Source organism: Phalaenopsis equestris, unplaced genomic scaffold (assembly GCF_001263595.1).
Source record: "Phalaenopsis equestris unplaced genomic scaffold, ASM126359v1 Scaffold000680, whole genome shotgun sequence".
NCBI classification, from domain to species: Eukaryota; Viridiplantae; Streptophyta; class Magnoliopsida; order Asparagales; family Orchidaceae; genus Phalaenopsis; species Phalaenopsis equestris.
In genome coordinates, this window is record NW_018165120.1 from 184,156 (window position 1) to 197,780 (window position 13,625).

The following is a 13,625-nucleotide window of genomic DNA, read 5'->3' on the forward strand; positions in this document are numbered from 1 at the left end:
CACCCCCACCCCCCCCCCCCCCCCCCCCAAAAAAAAGAACCACATACACACACAGTACATTCACAGCTAAAAGAAATCAAGCCAGTATTAAGTATATTATTTTGTAAGCCCTTCTTCATTTGAAAGAAGTAGAATTTTATAATCTTAGTCAACATAGTGGATTCATTCTCCTGAGCCAGACTTCATAATTTTTCCCTTTCTAAATTTTTCACATAAAAATATTAAAGTCATTTGGACTCTCTTTCTTTATATGTTTGTGCACAAAATTTTCAATCAATGCTAAGATGCAAAACTCTCATTCCACTGGCATAATTTTTTTAGCACGCAATAATTTTACACTATTTATGAAAAACAATTCAAACTTGGCAAGCTAAAAATATATTCATTTGATTGCCAACAAACATAATATTTGTAATAACGGAGCCTCCCATTCTAACACCCACCTTTCCAAGGAATAATCTTTGCACTCGGAACATTAGACCTCCACACTCAGCCATCGCGACAAGCGTCAACTGGTTGGCTAAAACACAGTAGGCACGTCCTTGAATGGCCATGTACGGATGATAGAGGATTCACAGAATAAGATCCTTCAACATTAGAGGCTTCCCTAATAAACCAGGATTGGTTGTCAATTGAAGGTGTCCAACTTAAGAAGACCAATATAAGGCCTCAACACTATCGGGCTGGAGTTCCCCCTTTACGAGGATAAAACATCTACATCAATAACACTGCTAGTTCTACCAATCCATTCAACCCTCCAACCATCATTAAGAACTTTGGCACAACACCATCTTGATGATACTCCTCACCCTACTATATGTGACAAATTACATGATATGGTTCAAAAATAATTCCCCTTCATAGATTAGCATCATTTTCTCATCCATCATAGTTTTCATAAATCATTCCCCTTGATTGAAACGATCCTCCAACATCCTATTCCACCATGTTTCAAGCTTTCAAACTTCAACTCATGATGGGGCATCTAAACTATATAAATACATCAACCACTACAAAACCTTCATGCAGATTTAACGGGCCTCTGATGTGCTCCTCCATAATTTTTTTTCATATTACCTTTAAAGGCTAAGCTCACACTTAATTTTACCCTCTCCCATGAGGGACTATTTACAATTTTAATGAGCTTGTAAGATTCTAAGTGGAGTAGTTTATCGAAAATTAGAAGTTTGTTAAAAGTTCCTTTCATTTCTCAGGAATTTCCCAAAATAAGGGGAAGGCACTTAAACAATACTTTCAATAATTCTCCTTAAAGGCTAGACAAATTTCAAAAGTATATCCTACACTGATGGGGAGGGACTTCCTTCAAGAGTTCTGTCCTAGTTTGATCTAATCATCGCTGATGGAGGAAATAATCTACTCATGTGCAAACCTTATCCCTCATATAAAAGCTCAAATTAATGTCAATGAAGCTATTAACACTCATTAAAATCAAATCAAACAATCCACATATAAACATTAAAATATTCCATGAGATATTAATCAAGTATTCTAGTGATATAAGTGCACTCAATAATAGAACCATGATCTCCCTCTCACCAACTTTCGAACCAGCAACAAGAAGAATTATACACTATTCAACACATCTCACATCAATATTTTGATGGTCATTCAAGATGAAAAACTATTAACTGGTCGTACTCATTAAAGTCAAATTTAAAAAATCAAGAGCAGTATTGTCATTTTCATCAAAATTGGGTATCCTCATCCTCACAAAGAATTGAAGTTGTTGAACATTTACTAAACTAGATTGATCCTCCTCCTCACAAAGATAGAAGTTGACAAGACTGAGCCCTAGTTGGTCAATTTGATTCTCTTTCTAAAAAAACTATGGTTGACAAGATTGCTACTTCAGCAATATTTGAATAATGAACTTCAATCAAACTGCAAATTTGAATAATATTATTTGTCCTTGTGATAAGCTTGTTCGTTGCATAGTATAATTGGAGGGGTCTACTCATAAAAATAACCTATCGTTCAATAATTCAATCAATCTCTGATAATTGTCGTGTTAAAACAAATTTTAACTAGAGGGTTTTATTCTTAAATTTAAACTTTTAATTAATGATTTAAAAATATTTAATTGAAATTTTATCATCTAAAACTACAAGCAAATTTCATCCACACTCTGCAATCATTTATTGATGGAGACAATTTTGAGGTTAGTCTAAGCTCAAAAAGAGCTAATGTCATATTAATTATACAGCTACATTCACATTCAAAATATCATATGTCAATAAAGATGTGACATGAGTCATTGGTTCATATGGCTTGGTCAATAGGCCCACAAATGAAACTGCTATGACTAGTGCTCTTCAACTAGGTGATTTGGCCAGACATACTCCATTAGATTACGATGTAGCTTGAATATTCCCGAATGACTTTTTGGTCCTTTGAATTATGAATCATAAAGTATGCTTCATAGAATACAGAATGCTCTATAAGCAAAGTTGACTTGAATTTGTCTCAGTAGATAAACATCCATATCAGGTCTATAAAATTTTTCTTAGATAAAATAACACCCATAACTGCTGGCAATGATCTTTCAGTAAAGTAAAGTCGACTATTTCCTTTGAATGCATAAATAAAAAACCATGATAGTCTAGGAAGATGGAATCATGAGATCTTAATCAGGTTCATGATCATTTCACCCACCACCCACTCTAATCTTATGGTGATAAATTCTTTACTCAAAACTTATTTATTGCTACTATTGGAAACCTCAAATCCCAGATCTAAAATCATCACAAAATAATGGTGAAATCTTTAAAATGTCTTATCTACAATTTCATCTGTCTTCAAAAAATTTGACCCAAGAGAAGTGTAAAACTCTTTTCATCATTCAGGCCCATTGCCATCAATAGTCGGCTGAAGAATGGTCAAAAAAAAAATTAAAAGAGTTGTTGGTGTGGTACAAAAGGACACAACTAGGCCACTTGTAACACAAAATACTTACCACCAACTTGCAAGATATAACAACCACTTTCTAATTACTGGTTGCAAAACTTTCATGAATTAAGTTATATGAAGTTTGTCTCCAAACATACATAATACTTGCACTTGTTTTAATGATTGGTTATAAAATTGTTATTATTATATTTATTTCATTGTCAACCAACATGGCTAGGTAGAGTTCTCTTGAGTTGTGATGAAATTTGCTTAATAAAAATTCAAACATGGGTTTCGGTTCAGCTGAATATGGCTTCAATTTCCCACTGATGGTTCTTTCACATGTTTTTTTATCAAGTGGAAATAAAGTATTACTTGTTTGCCAATCTCCTCTGTTTTGAAGTAAATATGGGAATGCCAAATAGAAAATACAACCTCAATGTAATGCTAATGCACATTTAGATATAGTTTCAGGCTTAAGTTTGGGCACCAAGAATTCTGGCCGCTCCCCGAACTCTCTGCTATTTAGTTTGTGTTGTGTTTTTGTTGACAGAATTTTGAGGGTCAAATTTTTAGACGGCATATGGGATAGTAAATAAGACATTACCCAAAAATTTCGCTTTCATTTTATGAGAGCTTTTTTAACCGAAGTTTGAGATTTCCCATAGACGCAAGCCCCTATGATTAATTATCTCCACCGATAATAGAAGAGCACTTTCGATTAAGGCTACTCATTTAACACTGAATAAACATTAAATTATAAAATCTATCACTTGAAGCCTAAAGTGAATGGTAGGGGAAAAGATGATGAATCCGATCAAGATCTCATCATTATGTCATCGTGGACACTGATCTACTTAGATGAGGTAGTCAACCCAATTGACTAAAAGAACCTTGTCCACAACCATGGATTGTGTCATCCAAGGTACCCTTGTTGATTTGAGGTGGATATTTATTTAAGGGAACAAATTCAAGTCGACCTTAGCTAACGAAAGATTTTATGTCAATCAATTGTATCTTTATGATTCACAACTCAAATAATAAAAAATTTTTTGAGAACATACAGCTGCGACCATGACCGTAATATACTTGTGTCATTCGGTGGCAACCACTTAGTTAGAAGGTTATGGTCGTAATCACTACTTTGTGATATCATTTGGCGACAAAATCACAGAGAAAGAGGACTCAGATCACGTCTTTATCGGCATGTAAATTTTTTTATTATAAATATAGGGGTATATTTGATATGAAATTCACTCTTTATGAGCTGAAGTCAATCAAAAAATTGTCACCCTCGACAAACTGTTAGAGAAGATGAATGTGAGTTTGATCTAAGTTTTTAAGTGATTAATTTTATTAGAGTATTTTGGTTAGCTATTTTGAAAATCTTGATTTTAAAAATTGACCCCTCTGATTGAGATTCATGATCAACATGAACCTCATCAGGGACGTGAACATGTAAACTTTTAAAATTGAAGTTCGTTTGAATTTTTAAGTTCAAGTTGTTTAGAAAGCATGTCTTATCGACTCCAACCTTAATAAGAATAAGAATCATATTAAGTAATTTAGACTTACAAATTCTTATATTTATGATTTAGAGATTATTATTAAATTTACTAGACTCGTCAACTCCAATCTTTGTAAAAAGCAATATACTAGTAGAGTGCAACTTACAATTTATATTTATGATTTGAATATCATTATTAAATTTACTGAACGCATCAACTCTAGTTTTTGTAAGAAGAAGAATTGGCCTAATTGCATTGGACTAATAAATTCTTATTTTATGATTGAGACATTGAATACAAAATTATTAGACTCGTCAACTCTAAGTCTTACGAGGAGGAGATCATACTAGTTGGGTGAGATTTACAACTCTACCCTCTAGACTGGGAGGCCCGATTAAATTTTTAAAATATTAACCATTTAAATGTAAATTTTGTCTTAACCTGTGTGCCATTTCAAAGCTATTTGTCAAAACATTTGGTATTTTAGTTGGAGCTCATGAGGACGTTTATGTTGATTTACATGAACTCTGATGTAGCAGCTTCTTAAAATATTAGCACATTTTAACTCAATGTATTAGACTTAGAATATATCAAAATATAAATGCAAGCTTCGATATTGTTAACTTTTGAATTTCACTAATACTTTGTTATTAAATGCAAGTATATAGCTCGAAAGAGTGCATATTGAAAGGCTTGCCCAAATCTTATGAGTATTTATATTCAAATCAAATATTATCTTAAGACAATAAATTCATAGAATCATTTAAACACTTTAAAAGATTGTGTGAATGTTATGACATTATGCTGCATAAAGACTTCATTTTAAGTATTTTATCTTCTTCTGTTTGCCAGCAGGGGTATTGCAATTCGATGATGAGATTTTAAAGTTTCAAAATTAACAGGATTGAATTATTTTTGAATCTTAAGAGCCTAAAATTGAAAGCTATAAATTTTTATTATTTTTAAGATCCTAAGAGCCTAAATTTTAAAGCTCAAATTTTAAAATATTTTTAAGCTTAAAGAGCATAATTTTCAAAAGCCCAAAATTTTAAATATTTTGAAACCTTAAAAGCCTAAATTTAAAAAGCCCAGATCCTAAACATTTTTGAACTCTAGAAGCCTAAATTTTAAAAGCTCGAATTTCCAAATCATTTTAAAATTCGGTTGATTTCCATTTTATATTATTTATAATTTCAAAAAATCTAAGATTTTATAACTCCAAATACCTGAAATTATGACAATCTCCCGACGTTAACCCCTATTAGAGGGCGCCGAAAGAATGTCAACCTTCCCAACTATCTTAAAACACTTGTTGGTAAGCATTGTTGACACTGTGGTCGGGGAGCAAAAATAGAGTATTTAACTTATGGTATTAAAAGACGCAACGGGTAATCAATGAACCTGTATAAAGTGTCACATTGCAAGTAAGCATTTCCCCGAATGATATTTAATTCTTGAGGAAGGGTACTCACGCTTCCCAGGATGGATATTTTAAAACCTCTAATTTTATAAAAAATTTCTAAAGGAGTTCGTGTTTTTTCTGAACAATACGTACTTCCTCGAATGAACATTTTAAAAATTATCCTATTGCCTGGTTTTTATACCTTTTCGAGGGAAGTAATGACGTTGACAACGGTGATCTACGACAACGACGACGAACAACGAAATAAATAATTACAACATATTTTTCATTTTTTTTACAATTACAATGTATAAACACAAAAAACAAAGAAATGCTCGATTAGACTTTGCAATTAAAGTAATTTGCAGCTCGGATTAGGAAGTGGCAGAGGGCTGACGGGCCTGAAAATATGAAGTTACTTCTTCATTTTACATGTTCTTGGACAGAGTGATCGGATTTAGGCTCGGTATTAATAGTAAGGTGGAAAGCTTTGGCATAGGGCAGAGGCAGTGGGGCTCTCAAGATCGCGAGCTTCAGGTTAGGGCAGAGGGGAAGCCTTTGGTGCAGAAAGGGAGGGACGCAAATGAAGCATTTCTCGCAAGCTTCCGCTTCTAACTAGGGAAAAGAGGCTCGAGCAAGTTTCAGTAGGTTGAGAAGGAGACAACATGTAAGTAGTGGCACAGGGAAGTGAAGCGAGTGCTTCGGCGAGCTAGATTGCAGATGAGGCAGCGAGGAGTATGGGCAGCTTTCTTTCTGCACTACAGAGAGGATCGACTGGAGAGGCGCAGGGAGTGTTCAGACGTGGCTCTGAAGTGGAAGGAAGGAGTTATGTGAACAGGGAAGCAAAGGGTCTTCGGCTATATCACGTGTGGTAGAAGATGGGAGTTGCGGTGGATTTTGTACCCCGCAATCCTGTTGTCGTTTTTCATGTTTGCTCCAAGCATGGCTGAGGTAAACGGATTTTGGTGGTATGGGCTGGTGTTGCATGCAAACAAGAGGAAGATAGGAATAATGAAGGGGAGAAAGGCTTTGATGTTGCTTGTTCAAGGACAAGGGAAGAGGCGAGCGTGAGAACAGTGATGGCATGCAAAGAACTGCAAGCAGACGAAGGCTGTTGACCAACAAAGATGCGGCATTATTTGTGAGGGGCGATCAAGCTTCTTTGTTGCGGGTTGTTTGAACAGAGAAACGCGCCAGCAAGAAACTATCAAGAAAGGGGAAGGCTAGAGACGTGCAAATGATAGGGGGTCGTTTCTTTGAATGTGATTCTTTTATTATTATTATTATTATTAGAATGTGGAAGAACAGTTACAAACTGACGTGGACTTCTAAGGTGGGAATAGGTTAACTGTCTGGAATTAATTAATTATTTATTTTTATCTTTTCCTATCTCCCTCTTTTTATAAAACAGTCAACATGGAGCACCATTTTTTAAGCAAATATGGGAAAGACAAGAAAAAAGGTGATCACCTGTATCCACCTAATGGTAAACAAGTCTGCTTTTTTAGACAAGAAGCTGAGTCACGAGTTTCAGCTTTTGTTGTCTGGCAAAAAGAAATAATATTAGTATCATGTTTTAGAAAAAATAAATGATAACAAAGCCTTATCATATGTCAGTCAGGAACTCGCTACTTACCTGCATGACTAGATCAAATTCTGCCACGGTTGATGGATATGCTTTAAAGTTCTTCTCATTCTGTTTTGCCATCTGCAATAATCAAAAGAACTCTTGAAATGGGAAGATCAGTAAGAATAGAACTGATCAAAAATATATTTGCATGATCATAAAGAAGAATGATTATCAATTCTGCAAAATATTCCGTGATTGACTAATAAGACTAAAGCACAGTTACTGCAAACAGGTAGCAAACAAAATAATCAAAATATTTATAGAAATGAAATGCAGGATACAAAAAATATATAAGTGCATGCCATGTAAACATCCTCATTATAAATAGCGCACATTAACATGCATTTACATTTCACCAAAAAAAAAAAAGAGGTTCAGAACTAACAAATAGAGCCTCGAAGCACAAATTACTCAACTTCCTCTAGAGAGTTATACACATTATATAGTAAAGAATGGTTAGAATGCATGGCCATGACTGCATAATTTTATCTACCAAATCTATCCTAACAAAGAAGCTATTAATTATAATCCTAAGAGCAAAATATTTACAGGTTTGATAAATAATTATACGGATTTCTGAACATAATTAACAAAAATAATTAGGGTGTATCTCGTTAAAATCTCCACTCAAATTAATGCTATTTGTCACAAAGCATCAATTTCACCACAAGGAATAATGTATGTCTCATAACCTTCGTAAGAATGTCCGCAATCTAATCATTTGTAGACATACGAGGAAGTGACATAATAACCCTCCAAAGCTTCATACACTAAATGCTTGCGCCAGCATGGTGATAATGATCAGGACATCACTTTTTTGCATGACTTTAAGCAAATTTCCTTCCTTTTCACCAATAGGGAAGGCAACAAAACGACCCATTTTTGGGCTTGGCATGCTTTGGATAGGTCCTTTGTTTAGGAAGCTCACACTTGTGACCCCGATTTTTTGAGTGTGATTGAGGAAGATTCCAACAACGCTAGTTCTTCTGTATAGCTTATATAGCTATTTTTTGTACTTTTTGATTTTTGTTTAATGCAAATTGCACGCCTTTCAAGAAAGGTTCATAAATAAAGTATATAATGTGAGCTCATGAAATCAATAGGAATTTTGAATAGCTTTGATATTACCTAAATATAGAGAAGTAGGATTATTTTAAGAAAAGCAAAGTTCAATAAAAATACAATGAAACCAAAAAATTTCTGAACATGCGATAGTTACCAATGTGGCTGCTTTTTACGCTTCCAAAAGAGAAGAAAATCGTCAAGAAAAATACACTAACTTGTTACCAATCATTGAGCATTGGAACACCGGTCAACCAGCATTATTATATCCCATGAAATGAAGTGAACAACAAATTAGAAAGACCAAACTATAGCTCAATGTCCCAATAAGATATTGGATGATTCAACAAATGGCAACAAAACATATGTGATGAGATTTTGCATAAATAAACTAGTTGAAACACGAAGAAAATATCAAATCGAGTAATTGTAAAATAATTTTATGTTGCCAGCCTTATCTATATTCAATGGGATCATGCAGAAGAATGTAGCTCTCACTATAATAGTTTATGCTTACCACTAATGAGTTTCCACAACTGAAGTAATTTGGAGTCCAATCAAAGTAATCAGATTATGTGTATACCTGCTAGAAAATTAGTGTGAACATCCAAATCTAAGGAGTAAGAGCACCAAGTTTATTTATTTAAAAGATGGCTTGAGCTTGCAGACTAATCAAAGTCAAATCTATCCCATAATAATGATGGCATCAACCTAAACCATGAGAAGAGCGATCTCATTGCATGTCTTATGAAGCAATAGAAAAGAATCATTTTAGCTCTATTTAAAGGAAAATCAACATACGTTTAACTTAAATTTATCAAGCAATGCACAGGGGGACCAAACTCGATCCATAAAGAGAACACTTCAATCAACTTCCATATGAGAAGGGACACAAGCACCAAGTCAAAAGAGTCATGTAAATCTCCTCTTCAAGATCACCATCAAAAAAGGCATTGTCGACATCACTTTGGAAAAGTAAATATCCTTTAGAAGTAGCACTCAAGATGATCATTCATATTGTAGTCATTTTAGTGACAGGAGAAAAAATTCCTTTAATCTCATATTCTTGTTAGTTACAAAGAATAATTAAACATAACTTATAATGATCCTGCGTTTCACAAAAGAAAACTTGAACAAACAAGCCCATCTGCAGCCTTTCTCCTTAAAGTTTGGAAAACACTATACAATCTCTCATATATGATTATCCAAAAATCATGTTTAATAGCCACTAAATAGCATGAATGACTATGAACTAACGCAACTCCAGTGTTAAAGGACATAACAATTTGTAGGAAAAGTGATTCTAGAAAATCATCTAAAAGCAGAGACCGAGTTCCAATTAGCAGGCTTAGTGGCAAATCAATTTGCATAGGCACATATGGCAAGTTTGGTTCGAGGAGTAGTAAAACTGGACTTCTTTCTTTTGTACACAGTCTCAAGTTTAAAAATCTTTTAGGACTACAGTTTAATTCATCAAAATTAGAAGGAATATCTCTCTTTGAAAAAGGCTCAACATGAATAGAGAAAAAGTAAGATTTTTCTCAAGAAATACGATGACAAAAAAATTTTGTAATCTTAAAGCCTAGAACTGTCACATGCCAGCTTACCCACTATAAGTTGAACAGTGGTGTGACAGAGATGGATGACTCAATCAGATAAAATTCTCACCAGTACGACTTCTAACTTGGACAAATCTGGACTCAATAGGTAATAAATAAAGCCTTACTCAATCATCGCAAACATTCAAAATTCAATTCAATTTAAAATTCGATCACCTATCCAATTGCTTTGAAGCGTGCATAATAATATCACCAAAGTATATACAGAGCTGCTAAAATCCAACATGTAAGGATACGTCCCGAAAAGTTTTTACGCTTCCAAAACCATATCATCCAAAAATTGTACGGGGTAACACCTAACTAATCAATTGATATTTCTTACCCTTTCTAAAAGTCATCAATATAAATGAGTGAGCTGCAGTCTCAGAAAAATAATCAAGACTAAAGCAAGATTGTATAGACAGAAAGAAAGCAACATATATGTTCAATCATAACTCATTTGCATGACAACACTATATAACACAAACATATTTTAATCATATAAAACATCAAAAATAACAGGTATGAATGCAATAAATAGTAACAAACTGTAATAAATATATATTTCCTTCATTCCTACATAAGCATAAGGATTACTTTAACTATTTCATAATCAATAATTGTCGTCTTAGAAATATCACTTGTACTTGCATAGATTTTAATTAGATTCATTTCATTTCAAGTCATTGGATCGTAACTCGGCCCATCGACTACACATCTATTGATAAAAATTAGGCATCTCACAACATTAGAAGCCCCCTTGATACTAACAATTTTGTGCCAACCTAAATATCAAGAGTCGAGAATTACAAGCTTCCATAATATCTTGCTTGCAGATCATTGATATAAGAGTCTACCTATCACAAAAGTTATGACATTCACTTGCGCATATTTCTTATAACAATCATTCATCATATGATTTCAAAAGGAGTGAATTCTAAGGCCACGCAAAAAATTAGTGACATTTTTTTTTTCCTCCAGAGTGTTGACACAATGAGGTGTATGTCTAAAAAGTGAATTAAATTTTGTTTCATACTGCATAACTATTTAAAACCTCTGATTCAAATTTAAAAATTTATCTTATAGTGCTAATCTGGTTGAAAGTAGAATAATTGAAAACTTTTACAAATAAAACCCATTGAATATGTAGAAGAGGAGTCAGTCCAAATTTCTCTCTATGTTGTGTCTGCTAACAACTCTCTGGCTTGCCTTCTAACATGAAAGTGGCTAGCACCACTCTCATATTCTCTTGACAAATCATGTCATCCAAAATCTTTTCAATTTTGAATAAATAATCTTCAGCAGTTGTAAGGCCACTGGTATCTTCAAATGCAGGTGGCTTGAATGCTTGAAAGATCTTCAAATGTCAATCAACTTCTCAAACATATTCAGGCCTGGGCCTAATGCAGGTATATGATCTTTCAATAACATGTATTTTAACAATCACTTGTGATATCAACAGAATAATGTTATGTAACTAAGTGCCTCTAGCTTCCTTCATTTGCCCCACTCTGAATATTACTTCTGTTTGAGTTCTTTTCAAATTAAATTCTAGGTCAACAATTGCCCTAAAAGGCTAGCCCTCAATTCTTTTTTATACTTCCTCAGACATATTTACTTGCATTGACATAATTTATTATTCAATAACATTACTCATATAATAATTATGTCATGCATATTATCTTTTTTAATGGGTTACCCATCCCAAATCCAATCAACTTATAGCTTTATATTAATCAATTCATATTTTTAATCTCATTCTTACTCCTAATTCCAAACACGCTTCAATCATTATTTTCATCTAACCTCATCTAATATCATTTTCTGTCACACCCAAGCTGGCCCCCTCTTTAGAGTTAACAGTGATGTGCAGAGATAGAGGAATTACTCAGACAAAATTCTCACAAGCACATGTTATGACTTGCACATATCAGAACTCAATGAATAATCAATTAGTCTCCCTCATTTATCGCAAAAAATAACAATTAAATTAAAATTATAATTCAATAACATTCTCAATTACTTGAAAACGTGCAAAATAATATCATCAAAACATATACAAAGTTGCTAAAATGCAATATATAATGATACAAACCCAAAAGTCTTTAAACTTCCCAAACCATACCATCCAAAAGTTATATAATGTCACACCTGCCTAATCAACCTGTGTTCCTCACCCTTTTTCTGAAAGTTAACAACATAGAGTGTGTGCTACATGCTAAGAAAAATAATCAAGCATAAAGTAGATTTTATTGACAGAAAGAAAACTTTCGTGTCCAATCATAACCCATATCCATGATTGTAATACCTAACATAAATATATTTTAATCATATGAAGCATTAAAACTAAGAGGCAAAAATATAATAAACAGTAACAAACTTTAACAAACATATATTTCTTTCATTTTTGCATAAGCATTAGGATTTCTTCAACTATTTCATAATCAATCATTATCGTCTTAGAAATATCACTTGTACTTATATAGACTTTGACTAAGTTCATTTCATTTAATTTTATTGGATTGTAACCCAACCCAATGGCTATACAACAATTGATAAAGGTTTTTATTCTTCAACATGACAGTTATTAACATCCCCCTTGATGCCAACAATTCTGTCTCTGCCTTCATATCAAGAGTCAAAAATTTTAAGCTTCCATATAGTCTTACCTGTAAGTCACTCATAATAAACAATATATCACAGCACCTGTGACATTTCCTAAAACATATTTCATATAACAATCATTCATCATATGCAAATCATTTATTATACACATATACAATGATATATGAATACATGCAAGCAATATTTTAATAAACATGTCTATCCATTCAATAAAAGCAGTAAAATCGGGAATGTCATTAGTAACGGCTCAAGTTTGCAATCCAATAACATATATAAATATTCAATAATATGTTATGCTTTTTAAATATAATTGCAAATCAATAAATCATGTAGTAATCCTATAGAAAGATATTTATTTTAATTTTGCACATGATATTCTCACGTGAGTTTTCCAAGTTTACCTCAAGGTCGTTATCTAGAGTATACAACCTACGATCATAGTTTTCTTAGAATTTCACGAAATTCTTAACTTAGATCTTCATTTAACCCCAACATAATTTCATCACAATACCTCGACTCAATGTGATTTCCCAGCATTAATTTCCCTCATTGATTTATTATATTCCCTTAATTCTCTTTCCTCCTTCTCCTCCTTCATTTTCATTCCTTTTTTCCCCCTTTTCCTTCTTAGTATTCTTGCTAACAGCCTTACCCGAGAGATACAGCTCTCAGTTCTGTGTCAGTCTCGACTCTAGCTAAAGAACTACAGTCATAGATTGCTCTATATTAGTGGAAACAAGTAAACGAATGGGAAAGAAAGTGTTCAAATCGCATAAAAATAAGAATCTTCTTATTGGTTTCTACCCAAAGCTCCCAAACTGAGTGTTTCGACATCCTTTTCGTCGTTGTCCCGCTCTACGACAGTACCCTATGAGAATAACGATCGGAAGCCG

The 13,625-nt window shown here is 33.4% G+C and overlaps 1 protein-coding gene across 1 annotated transcript in view; it reads right to left on the reverse strand.

Moving 5' to 3' along the window:
• Positions 1-13,625, reverse strand: part of LOC110030228 (nicastrin) — an 88,673-nt gene that overhangs the window by 45,232 nt on the left and 29,816 nt on the right. The window contains exons 7-8 of the mRNA XM_020732842.1: positions 7,454-7,525; positions 7,288-7,361 (exon numbers count right to left, since the gene is read on the reverse strand). Coding sequence (XP_020588501.1) covers positions 7,288-7,361; positions 7,454-7,525 — 146 coding nt within the window. The remainder of the gene's footprint in view (positions 1-7,287; positions 7,362-7,453; positions 7,526-13,625) is intronic.